Source organism: Oncorhynchus kisutch, linkage group LG11 (assembly GCF_002021735.2).
Source record: "Oncorhynchus kisutch isolate 150728-3 linkage group LG11, Okis_V2, whole genome shotgun sequence".
NCBI lineage: Eukaryota > Metazoa > Chordata > Actinopteri > Salmoniformes > Salmonidae > Oncorhynchus > Oncorhynchus kisutch.
The window spans coordinates 48,928,163-48,949,377 of NC_034184.2; the positions used below are offsets into that span (position 1 = coordinate 48,928,163).

The window sequence follows — 21,215 nt, forward strand, 5'->3', positions numbered from 1 at the left end:
ACCATCTTAAAACAATTCCATATGTTAGCTTAGTAGCAACCCCCCCGAAGGAATAGATTTGTTTGAGTTCAAATGAAGTGTATCTTGAGGGGTACTTACTTGTAATTAATGTGTCCTTATACAGTACATTACCCATCCTGACAACCTGGCCCTTTTTTAAGCTTCCATCACCATCCAAGTGAGAAAATAAACACACTAATACACCACAGAATGCATGTAATATCTGCATAAGTACAAGGTAATTACAAGGTGTATCTTGAGGGGTACTTACTTGTAATTATAGTGTATCTACAGTACATAGTAGGGATGTGACAAATGTACAATTGTTCTTAACATTTAAACCGCAATCATAAAATGACGTCAATTCAGAAATGGTCCTGTAATATGACCCAATGATGTATATAAACCATTGACTGTATGACTGTTAGGGGGCAATGCAGTTCTACCACTGTCCTGGCTACATAACAGACAGCGCTCACCTTATGCTGGGCATACACTACACAACTTCTAAAATCTTAACAACTTGGATGTGCTCACAATTCGCAATTTCCGTGTCTCAGATCTTTCATTCCATCCATCCTCAACCCCAGGACGTGGGTGCTAGTTGATCCTGCCCTGTGTTTCTCAGTTGTTGTAGAAAAAAATGTAGACACGCAAACATTATGTAGACACATTAAGAAACATAAAAAAAGAGGCAGAGGTGCAGAATATGGAATTAATATGAAATAATAATAATATGAAATTCATTTTTTTGTTTCTGTCATAGTAGGACGCAGATGTAGTACTGGTGGTGTTCATTTTGCATGGCCCGGTGCCTAGGGTGGGTGGAGATTTCACTTAAGGACCATTGGAATGGTCTAAAATAATCAAACTCCGCCCCATGTAAAACGAACTTGCCTGTTGAAAAGGCAGCTGTGTTCTCTCCACAGCGCCTCCAATCTGTCTTCTATCACCTCGGTCCACACGGTGCGTGTTGTTGCTTTCCTCTTCACCATCTTTGTTTTGGTTTTAGATGCTGGATGGTCATTGGCTATTGGCAGCAGTCCTTGCCCAATTGCATCATACCACAGCTCATACTACAAGAGGCACGACCAACATTTCTGAACTCAGAAAACTATTGTGATATCAGACAGGGGTCTGGAGAATGGAACAGCCATCATCGGTGTGTCCTTGACCTGCTCGAACTACGTGAGTCCCGACGTACTGAATCTAGCCCAAGTTCAAAGGATTTCACCCCGATCATGAAAATTAGTCTTGGACGGGAAAAAATTGTGTAGTGTATGCCTGGTATTACATTCACCCACTGAGCAACGATGGTAGTTAATGCTGTTTTAGGTTCTCTGTTGTGTCCCTCTCCTCCATGTTCTCAGTTGCCAGTACATGGAACTTCATGTCCCACTTCTCAGCAATGTGAAGGCTTGTTGCAGTGAAGTATGAAAGCGTGTTCATAGACAGCCAACAATGTGCTGTTACCTCAAGCCATGTATGGTATTGGAAAGCTCACTCTTTGTATAAAATTATGAAATAACAAACATGGAATCATGTAGTTACCAAAAAAGTGTTAAACAAATCCAAATATATTTGATATACCTCAAAGTAGCCACCCTTTGACAGCTTTGCACACTCTTGACATTCTCTCAACCAGCTTCATGAGGTAGTCACCTGGAATGCATTTTAATTAACAGGTGTGCCTTGTTAAAAGAAATTTGTGGAATTTCTTTCCTTCTTAATGCATTTGAGCTAATCAGTTATGTTGTGACACGGTAGGGGTGGTATACAGAATATAGCCTTATTTTGGTAAAAGACCAAGTCCATAATATGGCAAGAACAGCTCAAATAAGCAAAGAGAAATTACAGTCCATCATTACTTTAAGGCATGAAGGTCAGTCGCAAAAACCATCAAGCGCTATGATGAAACTGGCTTTCACGAGGACCGCCACAGGAAAGGAAGACCCAGAGTTACCTCTGCTGCAGAGGATAAGTTCATTAGAGTTAGCAAACTCAAACGAAGTGACTCGCTTCGGCCAAAAAACACTGGACATTAGACCGGTGGAATGATATGTTAATGATATGTTAGAGAAAGTGTGAAGTCCATGGAGAACAAGAGCACCTCCTCCCAGCTGCCCACTGCACTGAGGCTAGGTAACACGGACACCACAGATAAATCCATGATTATCGAAAACTTCAACAAGCATTTCTCAACGGCTGGCCATGCCTTCCTCCTGGCTACTCCAACCTCAGCCAACAGCTCCGCCCCCCCGCAGCTACTCATCTAAGCCTCTCCAGGTTCTCCTTTACCCAAATCCAGATAGCAGATGTTCTGAAAGAGCTGCAAAACCTGGACCCGTACAAATCAGCTGGGCTTGACAATCTGGACCCTCTATTTCTGAAACTATCCGCCGCCATTGTCGCAACCCCTATTACCAGCCTGTTCAACCTCTCTTTCATATCGTCTGAGATCCCAAAGGATTGGAAAGCTGCCGCAGTCATCCCCCTCTTCAAAGGGGGAGACACCCTGGACCCAAACTGTTACAGACCTTTATCCATCCTGCCCTGCCTATCTCAGGTCTTCGAAAGCCAAGTCAACAAACAGGTCACTGACCATCTCGAATCCCACCGTACCTTCTCCGCTGTGCAATCTGGTTTCTGAGCCGGTCACGGGTGCACCTCAGCCACGCTCAAGGTACTAAACGATATCATAACCGCCATCGATAAAAGACAGTACTGTGCAGCCGTCTTCATCGACCTTGCCAAGGCTTTCGACTCTGTCAATCACCATATTCTTATCGGCAGACTCAGTAACCTCGGTTTTTCTGATGACTGCCTTGCCTGGTTCACCAACTACTTTGCAGACAGAGTTCAGTGTGTCAAATCGGAGGGCATGCTGTCCGGTCCTCTGGCAGTCTCTATGAGAGTGCCACAGGGTTCAATTCTCGGGCCGACTCTTTTCTCTGTATATATCAATGATGTTGCTCTTGCTGCGGGCGATTCCCTGATCCACCTCTACGCAGACGACACCATTCTGTATACTTCCGGCCCGTCCCTGGACATTGTGCTATCTAACCTCCAAACGAGCTTCAATGCCATACAACACTCCTTCCGTGGCCTCCAACTGCTCTTAAACGCTAGTAAAACCAAATGCATGCTTTTCAACAGTTCGCTGCCTGCACCCACACGCCCGACTAGCATCACCACCCTGGATGGTTCCGACCTAGAATATGTAGACATCTATAAGTACCTAGGTGTCTGGCTAGACTGTAAACTCTCCTTCCAGACTCATATCAAACATCTCCAATCTAAAACCAAATCTAGAGTCGGCTTTCTATTCCGCAACAAAGCCTCCTTCACTCACGCCGCCAAACTTACCCTAGTAAAACTGACTATCCTACCGATCTACAAAATAGCTTCCAACACTCTACTCAGCAAACTGGATGCAGTTTATCACAGTGCCATCCGTTTTGTTACTAAAGCACCTCATACCACCCACCACTGCGACCTGTATGCTCTAGTCGGCTGGCCCTCGCTACATATTCGTCGCCAGACCCACTGGCTCCAGGTCATCTACAAGTCCATGCTAGGTAAAGCTCCACCTTATCTCAGTTCACTGGTCACGATGGCAACACCCACCCCTAGCACACGCTCCAGCAGGTGTATCTCACTGATCATCCCTAAAGCCAACACCTCATTTGGCCGCCTTTCGTTGCAGTTCTCTGCTGCCTGTGACTGGAACGAATTGCAAAAATCGCAATCACTCTGTGTTGTCTGTTCACACTGCTATGCTTTATCTTGGCCAGGTCGCAGTTGCAAATGAGAACTTGTTCTCAACTAGCCTACCTGGTTAAATAAAGGTGAAATACATTTTTAAAAAAGAACCCAATGAACGATTTTAGAACATGAATAACCATATTTGTTTTGGCAAAATGTATTTTATAACATAAGGTAGTGAAATGTCATCACCAAAGTGTGCTTTCACCCACTCTGGTCAGAGTTCTACACATTCTGCAATGCAGTTCTACACATTCTGCAATGACATGCAATGTTAATTATATACAGTTGAAGTCTGAGTTTTACACACACCTTAGCCAAATACATACATACGTTTTTCACAATTCCTGACATTTAATCCTAGTAAAAATTCCCTGTCTTAGGTCACTTAGGATCACAACTTTGTTTTAATAATGTGAAATGTTAGAATAATACTAAAGAGGGATTTATTTAAACTTTTATTTATTTCGCCACATTCCCAGTGGCTCAGGAGTTTACATACACACAATTAGTATTTGGTAGCATTGCCTTTAAATTGTTTAACTTGGGTCAAACATTTTGGGTTGCCTTCCACAAGCTTCCCACAATAAGTTGGGTGAATTTTTGCCCATTCCTCCTGACAGAGCTGGTGTAACTGAGTCAGGTTTGTAGGCCTCCTTGCTCACACACGCTTTTTCAGTTCTGCCCACAATGTTTCTATGGGATTGAGGTCAGGGCTCTGATGGTCACTCCAATACCTTGACTTTGTTGTCCTTAAACCATTTTGCCGCAACTTTGGAAGTATGCTTGGGGTCATTGTCCATTTGGAAGACCCATTTGCGACCAAGCTTTAACTCCTGACTGATGTCTTGAGATGTTGCTTCAATATATCCACATAATTTTCCTCCCTCATGTTGCCATCTATTTTGTGAAGTGCACCCAGTCCCTCTTGCAGCAAAGAACCCCCACAACATGATGCTGCCACCCCCATGCTTTACAGTTGGGATGGTGTTCTTCGGCTTGCAAGCCCCCCCCCCCCCTTTTCCTCCAAACAAAACAATGGTCATTATGGCCAAACAGTTCCATTGATGTTTCATCAGACCACAGGCAGAAAAAAGTATGATCTTTGTCCCCATGTGCAGTTGCAAACCGTGGTCTGGCTTCTTTATGGTGGTTTTGGAGCAGTGGCTTCTTCCTTGCTGAGCGGCCTCTCAGGTTACGTCGATATAGGACTCGTTTTACTGTGGATATAGGTACTTTGTACCTGTTTCCTCCAGCATCCTCACAAAGTCCTTTGCTGTTGTTCTGGGATTGATTTGCACTTTTCGCACCAAAGTACGTTCATCTCGAGGAGACAGAAAGCGTGTCCTTCCTGAGCGGTATGCCGGCTGGTGGTCCCATGGTGTTTATACTTGCGTACTATTGTTTGTACAGATGAAAGTGGTGCCTTCAGGCATTTGGAAATTGCTTCCAAGGATGAACCAGACTTGTGGAGGTCTACAATTGTTTTTCTGAGGTCTTGGCTGACTTCTTTTGATTTTCCCATGATGTCAAGCAAAGAGGCACTGAGTTTGAAGATGGACCTTGAAATACATTCACAGGTCCACCTCCAATTGACTCAAATTATGTCAATTAGCCTATCAGAAGCTTCTAAAGTCATGACATCATTTTCTGGAATTTTCCAAACTGTTTAAAGGCACAGTCAACTTAGTGTATGTAAACTTCTGACAGACTAGAATTGTGATACAGTAAATTATAAGTGAAAAAATCTGTCTGTAAACAATTGTTGGAAAAAATTACTTGTCATGCACAAAGTAGATTGTCTTAACCGACTTGCCAAACCTATAGTTTGTTAACAAGACATTTGTGGAGTGGTTGAAAAAACGAGTTTTAATGACTCCAACCTAAATGTATGTAAACTTCCTACTTCAACTGTATATACTGTAATGACTTATGATTTTACTTCAGAGTAAGTAAAACAAAATATATATTATAATGACAAATGCATCCCTATACAGTGTTGGATAAAATTTTGGCTAAAATTTGAATATTGAGATATTAAAGACATGATAGATCAGACGCATAGTATATAAAGGAGTGAGATCTGTAGAAAGACAGAGTGGCTGTGGAATGTGTTGGGTGGACGGGAGAGAGTCACGGGAGTGCGATAGGTTATACGAGAGGACATCTGTGAATTAGGCAAAGGAGGGGTTGAGGTCAGGAGGTCAGGTCAGATCCCCTGTATTCTGTTACCCTCTTCCTGTTAAACCATACGATGTAAAGATTAGAGAGGAGTGTCCAAAGTGGGGTATATATACTTGTGATGGTGAGAGCACGTTTTTGTCTGAATACAGCTGTGTGGACCCTTTAGGAAGAATTAAACTTGGTCAAACTTCTCTAGTGTCTGAGGTATTTACTCTGAAAAATAAGAACCTAACAACAGTAAACATGTATCCAAAATTAAATTGCCGGGGTCTTTTTGATGGGAGCAGACGCTTTTATCCAGTGACAACAGTGACTCCACACATTTTTGTATGTGACCCCGGTGGGAATCGTACCCACCACTCTTGTGTTGCTAAAGTCATGCTCATACTGAGTCACATAGGAACACTACAATACACAAGTACAATACACAAGTACAATACAAACTGTAAAATACAATACATGACTACAGTACAGGTGTAGTACAGGCACACTCCCCATGAGTGAGCCACCCTCCTTCAGGCCATGGATGAGGCATGCGATGACATCTTTCCAGACCAATGTCACACTTGGATTCACCATGCCAAAAGTTTTTTTCCCAGCTGCATAAACAATGAGGACATTTACAGTAATGTCGAAGAGAACCTATGGCCAAATGCTCAGGACAGGCCGGATGCAAACTAGTGCCTGCTAAACGTTATGTTTATTTTGATTATATTGGAAGAATACATTTTTTATTTTTTGCATTTTTTGAACGTTGTCTTCAGGGATCACAACTTTGATAACACATGGGATAGAAATGATGGAAATGTGATTTTCAGTCAGTAGTGCAAGTGTATTGCCTAATGTAAAAACGGTGTAATGTAGTGTAATTTATGTTACTATAGCATATTACATTCAAAGGGCAATTTAAAAAAAATGATCTAGCATTTGGATTAACTGGTTGTTAAAACAACTACATTGAGAAGATATCATTATGTTGTGTTTTGGTGAAATGTTAAGCCCCCTATTTACAGTGCATTCAGAAAGTATTCTACCCCTGGACTTTTCCCACATTTTGTTGTGATACAGCCTGCATTTAAAATGTATTAACAGAAAATATGGTTGTGTGTGTTTCTTTGTGAACCCAACAGAGAGGAGGATTTACTGGAAGTTGGGGAGTTCCTTTCTACATGTTCCCATGGTTTGTAAATCACTGAACGCACAACTAATTACTCTACCACCTCCCCATGTTCTCCACACTCCTATCACCTCTGGATGTACTCTCCTCCACTCCTTTTCTTCTATACTCCTTCTTTCCTCGCCTTACAGCTAAAGCAAAGATAATCCTCTCACATGTGCTTTATAGTTAGAGAGAAGATTACAGTGTCTACAGTGTTGCTATAGAACGGTGGCTGGTGACGGATGAGGAGAATGTGAGACTTTATCAAGGTTAGAATCTCAATTGCATTTCCTTGATTCCTTGCATCCTCTCCCCTCCTCAAAACCCATTGGATGAGAAGGTCAGAGGTCCCTCAAGACTCCTGTGATCACATTTTATAAAGATGAAAGAACTATTTACACAAAACTATAAAAGGCATTGCCCTCGACTCACGTTGGTTGATATCCCTCTCCTTATATAGAAAACTATTCAAATTAACAACTATTTATATAAAACTAGGAAGGCAAGTAGGATTTATATAACTCTATAAACCTATAAAAGTGACTGGACCCTGAATAACCCACGTTGGGCCTATCATGCAATAACTCACAACTATTATAAGGTCTGGGTGAGAGAGGGAAGTAGGGAAAGAGTGCGAGAGAGGGAATGAGGAAGGGACTTAGTGAGTGAATGAGTGAGGTTGGGAGTCCTGATGGAGACACTGAGTGGGAGAAAGGGAGACTGTACAACAGGGCTTTCCACAAACTCAGGTTTTAAGATTTCCCACTCCAGAGCCTGTGTGTGTGTGTGGCTAGCTGTTTCCTCTTAGGGAGCATACTGTTAGATTTTTTTCTCTCCCATGCAGTCACAAGGGCCCCTCTGAGACACACTTATTTACCCTTCAGTAAGCCTGCAGAGGGACTCTTTTCCATGTTCTGTCAGTTAGCACTTGTAGGTAAATCTCTCACTCTCTCTGCTTGTAGATATTACTATAGCCAACTGCCTTGTCATATACAGCACCTGTGACCTACCAAATAAAAAATATCAGTTTCTAATTGTGATCCAGCCCTTACGACACCGTGAAACAAAGCAGTATTTCAGAACAACTTTTATTTGACGGTCCAAGGTAATAGGAGGATCAGTGATCAGACCGAGGCTATACTGTACTGGTAGTGAATGTTACAGTGAGGTATATTATCATGCTACTGAAACTGCAACTACAATGGTGATGTTACTGTACAATGATTTTGTGCATTTGACCCCCATTATATTTCAAACTTCAAGCGCTTGTTCAGTGGTCATAGAGATTAGACTGCAAAATGAATAGAGTTTCACTACTGTGCTGCAAAATTCACACAGTGAATCAGAGTTTTGGGACAACAAGATTCGAACAAAAACAGTATCGGGCAGACATTCCTTACAGAATCACACAGAGCATTTGTACTGAGGTTCCTGTTCAATCAAACCTGGTTTCCACGTTTCTGGGGGTGAAACAAACAAAAATATGAGTCTCTTAGCACTCCAAGATCGCATGTTTGGATTCACCCCCAGAAACCTGGATTATTAATCAGTGTCACATAAAACTGCAAGTCTTTCCAAGGCACTTGATTCTATTCACTTTTGGTTTCAGTCATGGACAGAATAAATAAATGATTAACATGCACTTATTTCACAATTTTTAAATACTAATCACAGTTTGAGAACACAGAAAGAACCAACAGTAAGAATGTCTACCTCCATCAATAAATGCATAACCCAAATATCAAAACACCTCAGAAACATAGCCTGGTCTTCCATCTATATGTGCTATAGCCAACTGTTAATAGTCATGTTAGGCATGACAACAAATAAAGTAGTTGTCTAAAACACATACTTCCAGTGCTCATAACAAAATCAACTGCTAACAAATGTATTACTTACACAGTCAACTATTCAAATATTACACATCTTCATTGATAAGGTATCTTCTTTGGGAAGGGGGGAAGTAACTGGTTAAACAAATTGGTTATCTTCATGGGGGTCCTCGGGTTGCCATCGGTTACTGTGTTTGTGAGGGCCCATAAGTTTGCGGGGGGCTCTCGGGTTGCAATTTGCGGGGGCTCTCAGGATACCATCGGTTACCATGCAGCTGCAGGATGCCCTGTAGAACCTCCAACCATACCTTGTAGCAGAACAGGTACTGTTCCTATGCAGAGACAAGACAGGTGTTACAACACGCGTACGCGCACACACACACAGTCTTTCATAACTAACCTCAATTCAGTCCCATTGAATATCCTATTTTCCCTAACCTCAACCCTAAACTTAATCCTAACTCGAAAACGAGCCCTAGCTCCTAACTCTAAACCTAATAGGATGTTTTAATGACTAATGATGTGGTACATTAGTGGTTAGGGGGAAATAGCTTCTGGGTGGAAGCCTCTTTCTCTAGCTCTCTGGGGGTCCACTTACTCTATTCACACACTGTCATTAATGATGAGGGTGGGTTTCTCGTAAGTTTCTTAGCTAAAATACTTTCTCTTGTCCAACCAGACTCAGGCCACTCCAACCGCAAAGTGCTTTATTTTTTAAAATGAATTAGATATGGTCATGCATAGATTGACTGTCAATGTTACGGCTTTCTTCCGTCGAAGGAGAGTCGGACCAAAATGCAGCGTGGTTAAATCGAGACATCTTTAATAACGATGAAAACGAACAATACAAAAACAACAAACGGAATAGTGAAAACCTAATACAGCCTGTCTGGTGACAACTAACACAGAGACCGGGACAATCACCCACAAACACACAGTGAAACCCAGGCTACCTAAATATGGTTCCCAATCAGAGACAACGAGAATCACCTGACTCTGATTGAGAACCTCAGGCAGCCATAGACTATGCTAGACACCCCTACTCAGCCACAATCCCAATACCTACTAAAACCCCAAATACCACAACACAACACAAAATAACCCCATGTCACACCCTGGCCTGACCAAATAAATATATAAACACAAAATACTAAGACCAGGGGCCTGTTGCACAAAAGTAGAATTAAGACATCCGGGATAAATGACTCAGCTGAGCTCAATGAAGCCAAAACATGTGCGTCCAGGCTTAATTGGTTGCACAAAGACCAAGCCAGGATGAGCAGACACGGATTCATTAAGCCAGGTGAAACCAATCCTGGATAGGTGCGCGCTCACGGCTCACTCAAATAGACCCCGCCACAGATTAACTGATTTACCATGGCAACTAGAGCCGCGTACTTTTCCCCGTCGGAAGCACAAATCCTCATGGAGGCATACGAGGAGGTAAAAGATATAATTAAGAAGAAAGGCAACACCGCCACAGTGATAAAGCAAAGAGAAAAAGCGTGGCAAAGTATTGCAGACCGCCTGAATGCGTAAGTAGTGCACAATTACACACTCACCGCTCCGCTGAAACATCACAATTACAATTCAAATATTTAATTCACATCTCCAAAAATGCAGTTGTACTGTAATTATGAAACTGTTAAATTTTTTATTGAAATGCACTGCAGATATGAGTGAAATTGTGTAAAGTAACTCCATCACACTGTATAAAGCTATGATACATTTTTTGATATTTTTACTGAAAACAAGACAAAAATACCAAGTAATTTTTTGCAGTGTGACTCCATTAAATGTGTGTGTGTGTGTGTGTGTGTGTGTGTGTGTGTGTGTAGATTAAACATGAACGGGCCAAAACGGACATGGCAGCAGGTCAAAATCAAATACAAGAACATTCTGCAGAATGGTATGGTCCCTGACTAATATTTAACAAAGCACAAGCATATATTGTACCCAGAAGGTGCCTGCTCACACATTGTCTGTACTGTTTTAGCAGTGAAAAAGAATACCCACAGACAAGGCACGGGTGGTGGGTCACCAAAGGCTGACCTTACCCCAGCAGAGGACATGGCCTTGGAGCTAAATAAAGGCAGGCCCGTCTTAGAGGGGATCCCTGGGGGGAAAGAGACGAGCATAGGTTCCTCCCAAGATGCCACCCGCTTCATTCAAGGTATGTCCTTCCATCTCTACATGGGATACAACCACATTCATATTGAATCAATTTGGACTGTCTGACTTTGGTTTACCTATTGCCTTGCAGTGTCTGGCAGCACTGTGTTCCTGTTAGAGCCACCAGCACAAGCACCAGACGATGCTGATCCAGTGAGTACTCCATCAAAGGCATACTGTAGGCCTGGCATGTCTTGTCTACTAGCTTCAATATGAATCCGATTTAAATGTGATAGGGTGAAGGCCTCAGTGCAGCAGCAACAGCACATGATGGAGACGATGATGAGGAGGAGACCATCTCTCTGGATTCCAGAAGGCATGAGGTATCATGTTAAGACTGTGAAAGTACTATTTACTCTACAATGGTGAGGAGTCCTCATCAAAATCAAAAAATCTAATTTCTTTTACAGGACCCAGATGCTATACAGTGGGAAAACCAGCCTGGCAACATAGTGCGTATTAATAAAAGGACACCACATCCTGCCAAATTCCAGCTGCGCTAATTGTATTGTGTTCACAGAGCTCACAAGCTATCAGAAAGTTGTATGGCAACCACCTCCGGCGCCAAATAGAACTGGCAGACATAGACATTCAGTACAAGAAGAAAAAGATGGAAAATCTTGCACTGGAGTTCGAAATAAAAAAGAGGACAATTAGGAAACTGGACCTTGAAATAAAAAAACTTGAGAGGGAGGTGAGATATGCCTTCAATGTACACTGTATGCTAACTGTAACACAAATGTATTAATCATTATTTTTCTTTCCTCCCCCAGCTCCAAGAAGATGACACAGCTCAAAATAAAAATTTGGTATATTCTCGTAAAGTCAAGTGAGCCATGACATATGAGCTCTTATTGTGAGCACACAGGACGGTGGCATCTTTCTAAGGTTTTTTTTATTTTCCCAGCAATCAGTACAACCAAGTCATCGTTATAAGGCATCGCCCTCTTTTGCCCACCCCCCCAGCACCAGGTGTGGCCACTAGCCTATATGAAGGCCCAAAATTGTGTGTTCCTTTCTGCTCTGACAATGGCATGCCCATTCGTGCGAGATGTGGTGGATGAAGAAGCACTTGTGCTGAGGAGAGCCTTCAGGCGAGAAAGGGTCTTCAGGGACCGGTTGGACCCACTGGCCTTCCCTGATGACCATCTATATGAAAGATACAGGTTTTCTGCAGATGGCATCAGGTATCTATGCAGACTACTGGGTCCCAGGATTAAGCACCGCACTGCACGGAGCCATGCACTGAGTGTGGAGCAAATGGTTTGTGTGGACTTGCGCTTTTTTGCTAGTGGAGCCTTCCTGTACTCAGTGGGGGATGCAGAACAGCTGAACAAGGCCACAATTTGCCGCACAATAAGGAGTGTGTGTCTGGCTATCAAAGCATTAGCAGATGTCTTCATCTCCTTCCCTGGCCACAGAAGACTCTGTGACATCAAAGAGGAGTTCTATAGGATTGCAGGTAAGAGGATCTACAAATTACAGGACAACTGTTAACACATAGTAGGATACTCATTACTTTGTGACAGGTTTCCCCAATGTCATTGGTGCAGTGGACTGCACACACATGGATAAAAGCCCCCTCAGGTGCCCATGAGGCCGATTTTGTGAATAGGAAATCCTTTCACAGCATTAATGTTCAGGTGAACATAACTTTTTGATATTGTCCATTGACGAACACTCTGCACTGCCAGTGATGTGCATTGATTGGTGTAATATTCCTCATCTTATGATTTCAGATGGTCTGCAATGCTGACTGTGTGATCAGCAATGTTGTGGCAAAATGGCCTGGCTCAGTCCATGACTCCAGAATCTTTCGGGCCTCTGAAATCTATCAGTGCCTCTGAAATCTATCAGTGCCTATCACAAGGTAAGCCACACAACCCCTATTTATAACCATCATGGCTGTGTCAAGAATATCACTGTGTTTATGAGGTAGTAATGATGAGATTTTGTGTTGACAGGTGAATTCTCTGGTGTGTTGCTGGGAGACAGGGGGTATGGCTGCCAGCCTTTTCTCCTGACACCTTTCACAGACCCCCAGGAAGCACAGCAGGCCTACAACCATGCCCATGCCAGGACCAGGGCCAGAGTTGAAATGACCTTTGGCCTCCTGAAGGCACGCTTTCACTGCCTTCACAAATTAAGGGTCAGCCCTGTTAGGGCATGTGATATTACTGTGGCTTGTGCTGTCCTCCACAATGTGGCCTGCCTGAGGAAGGAGAGGGCCCCCAGAGTGCCACCAGCCATGGACTGGGACAATCCGGCAATCTTCCCTGATGACGACAGTGGTCGGCTGCTGAGGGACCAATATGTGTTGAATTATTTTAGTTAGTATGTGTGCTTTCAATTTTGGTTAAATATGTCCTGCGGTGGCAGAGGAATTTGGGTTTTTTGGGGTTCGTTTTTTGACGAATTTGGCCTCTTATGATGTTTGTGCGGTATACTGTGTGTAATACAAAGCTGCAGGGAGGCTACTGCATCCATTCATTTGTCTGTTCAGTTGATGTGTATGGATTTGTCCTGCATTTATTTTAGTGTGCAGACATGCAGGGTGTGTTATATACAGACCTTTGAATGTGTATGTATCATTTTGTATAATATGCTTGGATTCTGTGCTTTCCATCTTGTAGAGTCACTGTGACTTCAGTTTCGAAAGGAGCTGATGGTTTACCTGCTTTGTTTTGTCCTTATTCAATAAAGGAACATAATGTTACACATTGTGTTTTTATATTCATATGGAATGTGTATTTGTTTATATGACAGAGTACTAGGGCCACACTGAAGAAAAAGGATAAAGTCATAAATTTATGAGGCTGGTTCTTTCTGCAGAAAAGCTACATTGTTTTTACAGTTTTGATACTTATGAGAATGTGATACTTAATATTCTGGCACATCAGCATGTCTTTGTTTATGAAACCATACTGAAGTACAATTTCACGAAATGCCCCACATCTGTCATTTTAACAACTGTCCTCCTTTAAAACAACTGGTTACAATATTATGACTTGTGGTTTTTTTCCCCTCTGTGGCCCTAATATTCTATCATTTTATATATAGTCTATGGGAAACTAAATTATCTAATGATAGCAACATCATCTAAAAATCATTTTTTATCCAAAATCATTGAAATTAATGATCACAAACGTTTAAATAATAACAGTGGGTCTAGTTATATGTGATAACAATGTATAGTGAGCAGTGAAATAACTATTGGTTTCCATTTGTGGTGACTGCTGACTGACATTAGGGATGAGATTAAATAGATCCTGGAATTTAGCCTGGTCTGGAGCAGGCTAGCTCCACAGAATAGATCTCCATGGTAATTTATACCATAACATATCCTCCTGCCCCCTATCCATCTTTAGTGCAACCGGATTACGGATCAATTGAGCCAGGATCACCAAGATATCCTGGCTTAATCCCTTATCCTAGTTTTGTGCAACAGGCCCCAGGGTGTGACAGTCAAACATTGGTTTTATTGTTGTTACTCTCTTGCGGCTGTGTGGCTGGGTGGTAGAGAAAAATAAAATACAACTAGCTATGAAGTCTTTGGAAACCCACACCAGGTTAGTAGGTCCAAAGTACTACTACTCAACCTGGGTTTCTGGAATATGTGTCATTTAATATCTGATTATGTAGGAAACAATAGAGTGGACAGGATTATGGAAGCCATAGACAAAGAATCATTGGTACCCTGAATGGCCAAAAACTTTTAACACCTGACCTCTAAACACTAACCTCTGTATGGTAGGCCTACTGTACTGACCTTGGTCTGAAGCATGCCATATCGCTGCAGTCTCATCTCCCTAACAATGCTACTGACCTTGATCTGTGGACAGAGAGAGGGACAAGGAGTTACTGTAGGTTCATGGTGGTCAGTACAGGTATATGTCTGTGATATACACACAAACTTTTGTGAACACCAACTGAAGAGCATAGTTTGTCCTTATTTTAAGGTAAGGAGTGTCTGCGTGTATGTGTGTGTATCTGGGTGCGCACCAATGATGTACATAAACACTAGATGACAGTCTGTCAGTCAACAAGGGCGGCCATTTGAACAAAATGGCTGCCATTCGGGTTTCCTGTTAGAATAAAATAGGGTTGAATCATTCCAAACAATCTAAAAATGACTTTGTAATGTTATCTACCCACTAAATAAATGTCTACCCACTAATGTAGACAATATTGCTGATCATAAAATACTCAAGACCTTCATGGGGGTCATATTGAGGTCATTTTAACCACAGTCCAGCGGTGAGGGGAGAACATTTTGGACTTGTGATAGTCACCAAATTTCAAACACAGCTGGGGCATGTCTAAAGAAGATTTTGCCCATTACCCCCTGGTGGCCAACCAGCTACATGGGGACATATTGGATAAGATTTTCTTGGTCATACCTCCATAAATAATTTGTACAGTAGATACAGCCCAATGATGGCTTAAAATGTTTGAGGGGGTCTGGAAAACACAATAAAATGGCCCAGAAATGGCACATATAGATGCATCCTTTAAGCTTTAAGTAGAAAAGTGGTGAAAATGCATGCCAAAATACAGTTTTTTTGTCAATGTTTTCATGGTTAGTTCCAATAGTTTTACAAGTAAGCACTCTTCCCTGAAGTCTACTGTGATTGCAGTGATATATAATATGATACTGTTTTGTTTCAAATGTAAAAAAATAAATAAAGAGGAAACCTGCCCTGTACACGTCACTTTAGGGCAAATCCCATAGGAATGAATACATGTCCACCAGAGAGACAGGTAACCGAGGGTTTGCCCCAGGATTTTGTAACCCATTTTAACAAAATACTTTTATGTTGAGACCTTTCAGCTAATTGTGAAAGATAAAACAATAATAATTACGGGTGAAACATCCAAGCTGCACCCGAATGACATTTTAACTGCATTGGGGCGTCAGGTTTCCTAGTGGTTAGAGCGTTGGGCCAGTAACTGAAAGGTTGCTGGATCGAATCCCCGAGCTGACAAGGTAAAAAGCTGTTGTTCTGCCCATGAGCAAGGCAGTTAACCCACTGTTCTCCAGGTGCCGAAGATGGCGATTAAGGCAGCCCCCTGCATCTCTCTGATTCAGAGGGGTTGGGTTAAATGCAGAAGACACATTTCAGTTGAATACATTCAGTTGGACAACTGACTAGGTATCCCCCTTTCCCTATTTAGAATGTTGAAAATGGAAACTTGGATGTGAAGCCATTCCAATAGAAGTCTACCTTTTTAAATGGGATGTATGGGACTACTAAGGCTGCCATTACGCACATGTTGTATATCATTTTACTCCACAGATATCACACAGTATTGTGGAGCATGCTGAAACATAATCGGCTTAATTGAGATATGAAAATATGATCAAAATCTGTGATTTAGACAGCATTTTGGGCAATTATTTTGTTTTATTTTAAAAAACATCTTAAAAAAACATACATGATTCATTATATTGTATTTACCAAGCTATCCTGAACAAGTTAAGCTACCTTTAGGCTAAATACACCACTTACTAATGAAGTTATGGCCAATTCAAAGTTTTAGGGGACATTTTCACCACAAGGCATACTTGGGTCATTTTATTGTGTTCTCCACACCACCACAAACATTTTAAGCCATGTATGTACCAATTATTTATGGCGAAATGGCCATGTGAATCCTGTCCAATTAGAACCAATGTAGCTGGTTGGTGGTCATTTTGGAAAACTGGTCTTTTAGAGTATAATAGGTTATTACATCTGCGATGGCACTATAGCTAGACATCTTTATGTAGTAGTTGACTCATTTTGTGTAAAGACTGAAAGGTATAATATTAATATTAACCTGTCTGCTGGACATAATGCATTCCTATTGGATTTTACCTAAAGTGAGGTGTACAGGGCTGTTTCCTGTCACGTTTCTTAAAATTGACACAAAACAGAATATCATATTATACTGTATATCATTGCAGCTGTTTGGCAGCTGTACAAAAGCCCTCGGAGTGGAGCAGCATACAACTGTGATTAACTTGATTTCACCTGTTGACTCTCTCTCTCAATGCCACACTCTTGCCACTCATTATCCGGACTGCCCTGATAGGCCGCCCTGGTTGACTGACAGTCTTCCCAGACTGCCTATGATCTTTAAAATGTTCCTTAAGATATCTAGTATTAGTGTACCATGTTTGATACTTGTATCATAAAATGAAACAATGATTTCTCCTACCTGCTGGACTATGTGATTTGTATGTGAACTGTATGTCCAATTACAAAAAAAAACCTGTTCAGTAATAATCTCACTTGTTAGCTGGTGGTGAATTATGTGGCCATTGAGGACAGCAGTGACGATCAAATGGAAAATTATCTTCTTATACCACTTGGTAGTTTTCCAAGCACATTCCACAAAGCTGTTTATAATGTCTGCTTTATCCACTGCCCCCATTTTGAGGTTATCGTCAAGTACAGTCTGACTTGGTCTTTCTCTTTCCCGTCAGGTCATGCAGACTCCTTGTGGCTGACATGGTTGCGGTATGGCAAGGATCCTCAACAAGATTCAGCCGTGGGCCAATTGTTTCTTGAGCGGATGGTCAGGGGGCCAGAATATAATAAAACAAATATTTTTAGATTGCAAATTGACTTCAAGAAGCCTAAACAGATATAATATTTGACTTAAATAATCAATTCAAATCTTCATTCCATTTGGGGACATTGCCCTGCGTAGGGTGCCGTCTTACAGATGGGACGTTAAAACGGGTGTCCTGACTCTCTGTGGTCATTCAAAGTCCCATGACACTTATTTTACGAGTAGGGGTGTTCACCCCGGTGTCATGGCTAAATTACGAACCTGGCCACATTCAATCATGGCCACCTAATAAGCCCACTCATTCCTAATTCGCATATATCACTCCTCACATCTCCAACTGATAGCTGATGTGTGGTGAGCAATCTGGCACAAAAATAGTCGGGTGCTACACATTGATGGTGGATGAGGCAAGTTTCTCCCTAGAGCTCTTTGAGTACCTCAGTTAGTACAAAATCACGATATAAATCAAATTAATTATGATTTATTATTAGTATATGACCACATATGTCTCTATAATGCATGATAATATTTGGGAACAGATTTCCTAAATAAAATTACTTGGAGCTGATTTCCTGGTGTTTTTATAATTGTTGTCATTGTTGATAGACAAAAAAAAAATGTTTTCACCTCTTCCACACTCACTTTACAGAATTCAAAATTACAATTTGTGTCTTTCATAATTTGGTCAGATATAGAGTACCAGAAAAAGGTTTGGACACACCTACACATCAAGGGATTTTCTTTATTTGTACTATTTTCTACATTGTAGAATAATAGTGAAGACATCAAAACTATGAAATAACACATACGTAACCAAAAAAGTTTTAAACAAATCAAAATATATTTGAAATTTTTGATTCTTCAAAGTAGCCACCCTTTGCCTTGATGACAGCTTTGCACACTCTTGATTTTCTCTCAATCAGCTTCATGAGGTAGTCTCCTGGAATGCGTTTCAATTAACAGGTGTGCCTTCTTAAAAGTTCATTTGTGGAATTTCTTTCCTTCTTAATGCTTTGTGAACAAATCAGTTGTGTTGTGACAAGGAGGTAGGGTATACAGAAGATAGCCCTATTTGGTAAAAGACCAAGTCCATATTATGGCAAGAACAGCTCAAATAAGCAAAGAGAAATGACAATCCAGCATTACTTTAAGACAAGTAGGTTAGTCGATCCGGAAAATGGCAAGAAATTTGAAGGTTTCTTTAAGGGCTGTCACAAAAACCATCAAGCGCTATGATGAAACTGTCTCATAAGGACCTTCACAGGAAAGGAAGACCCAGAATTACCTCAGCTGCAGAGGATAAGTTAATTAAAGTTACCAGACTCAGAAACTGCAGCCTATATAAGTGCTTCACAACAGACACATCAACAGAAACTTTTCTGAGGAAACTGTGTGAATCAGGCCTACATGGTCGAATTGCTGTAAAGAAACCACTAATAAAGGACACCAATAAGAAGAAAATACTTGCTTGGGCCAAGAAACACGAGCAATGGACGTTAGACCGGTGGAAATCTGTCCTTTGGTCTGATGAGTCCAAATTTGAGATATTTGGTTCCAACCGCCGTGTCTTGTGAGACGCAGAGTAGGTGAACGATTGATCTCCGCATGTGTAGCATGGAGGAGGAGGTGTGATGCTGGTGACACTGTCTGATTTATTTTTGAATTAAATTCACACTTAACCACCATGGCTACCACAGCATTCTGCAGAGATACGCCATCCCATCTGGTTTGCGCTTAGTGGGACTATTTTTTTTTTCTTCAACAGGACAATGACCCAACACACCTCCAGGCTGTGTAAGGGCTATTTGGCTAAGAAGGAGGCACACCTGTATTTGGGCAGTTTCCACATTTTTCTCTGCAGATACCCTCAAGTTCTGTCAGGTTGGATGGGGAGCGTTAATGCACAGCTATTTTCTGGTCTCTCCTGTCACGTCCTGACCATAGAAAGACTTTATTTTCTATGGTAGAGTAGGTCAGGGCGTGACTAGGGGTTTAGTCTAGTTTATATTTTCTATGTGGGGTTCTAGTTTGTTTTTTCTATGTTGGTGTTTTGGTATGTTTCCCAATTAGAGGCTATCGTTGTCTCTAATTGGGGATCATAATTAAGTAGCATTTTTTCCACCTGTGTGTTATGAGATATTGTTTTGAGTTAGTGCACGTAGCATCTCTGTAGTCACGGTTAGTTGTTAGTTTATTGTTTATTTGTTTTTGTCTTTGCTTAGTTTCACTTTCTAATAAATAATGTGGAACTCAACATCCGCTGCGCCTTGGTCCGATATTCATTCCAACGAACGTGACAGAATATCCCATCAAACCAGGACCAAGCAGCATGTTCACCAGATGAAGGATTCCTGGACATGGGAAGAAGTGATGGGGAGATACGAAACCCTTCCTTGGCGACAGACATGGGGTGGTCGGCGAAGTTGAGGGGTGAGTCAGAGACCGTCGAGGAGTTATTGGAGGAGAGTGAACGGAGGGGAGAGTTAGAGACCTTTGAGGAGTTGTTGGATAAATTGGAGAAGAGTGAAGCGAGAGAGCTGTTGGTTTGGCAAAGTATGCACGGCAGTCGCCCTGAGGAGCGTGTTAGCCGTCCGTGTTAGCCACCTGAGTCAGCTCCCCGTACTCGTCCTGAGAAGTGTGTTAAAGTTCCGGTACAATTGATGCCGGCTATACGCACCAGGTCGCCAGTGCGTCTCCACAGCCCAGTACGTCCTGTGCCAGCTCCTCGCACTTAGCGGGTGAGGTGTGTCATCGAACCGGTACCATTGATGCCGGCTATACGCACCAGGTCTCCAGTACGTCTCCACAGCCCGGTACGTCCTGTGCCTGCTCCTCGCACTCTCCCTGAAGTGCGTGGCCCCAGTCCGGTACGTCCTGTGCCTGCTCCTCGCACTCTCCTTGAAGTGGGTGTTCCCAGTTAAGTAGGTCCTGAGCCTGCTCCCCGTACTCGCCCTGAAGTGCATGTCACTAGTTTGGCGCCATCTGTCCCGCCGGCTCCACGCACTAGGCCTCCAGTGTGCCTTCCCAGTCCGGTGCATCCTGTGCATGCTCCTAGCCCTGAGGTGCGTGTCACCAGTTTGGTACCACCAGTACCGGCCCCGCGCACCAGGCTTCCTGTGACAATCCCAAGTCCAGAGCTTCCGGCGACAGTTCCCGGTCCGGAACCTCCAACAACGGTCCATGGTCCGGAACCTCCTGAGACATTTCACGGTCTGGAACCTCCAACGACGGTCCACGGTCTGGGACCTCCAACGGCGGTCCACGGTCCGGAACCTCCTGAGACTGTCAACGGTCCGGAACCTCCTGAGACTGTCAACGGTCCGGAATCTCCAGCTCCATGGCCGGAGCCTTCCCATGCGCCGATGCACAGTCTGAGCACGGTGTCCAGTCCCGCTCCATGGCAGGAGCCTTCCCCTGCGCCGATGTCCAGTCCAAACACGGCGTCCAGTCCAGCTCCATGTTAGTAGCCCTCCTCTGCGCCGATGCCCAGTCCAGACACGGCGTCCAGTCCTGCTCCATGGCAGGAGTCCTCCTCTGCGCCAATG

The 21,215-nt window shown here is 42.6% G+C and overlaps 1 protein-coding gene across 1 annotated transcript in view; it reads right to left on the reverse strand.

Moving 5' to 3' along the window:
• Positions 1–8,177: 8,177 nt before the first annotated feature.
• LOC109899561 (tyrosine-protein phosphatase non-receptor type 13) overlaps positions 8,178–21,215 on the reverse strand; it is a 72,341-nt gene continuing 59,303 nt past the window's right edge. The window contains exons 20-21 of the mRNA XM_020494905.2: positions 14,882–14,944; positions 8,178–9,272 (exon numbers count right to left, since the gene is read on the reverse strand). Of these exons, the coding sequence (XP_020350494.1) occupies positions 9,126–9,272; positions 14,882–14,944 (210 nt within the window). The 3' untranslated portion in view covers positions 8,178–9,125. The remainder of the gene's footprint in view (positions 9,273–14,881; positions 14,945–21,215) is intronic.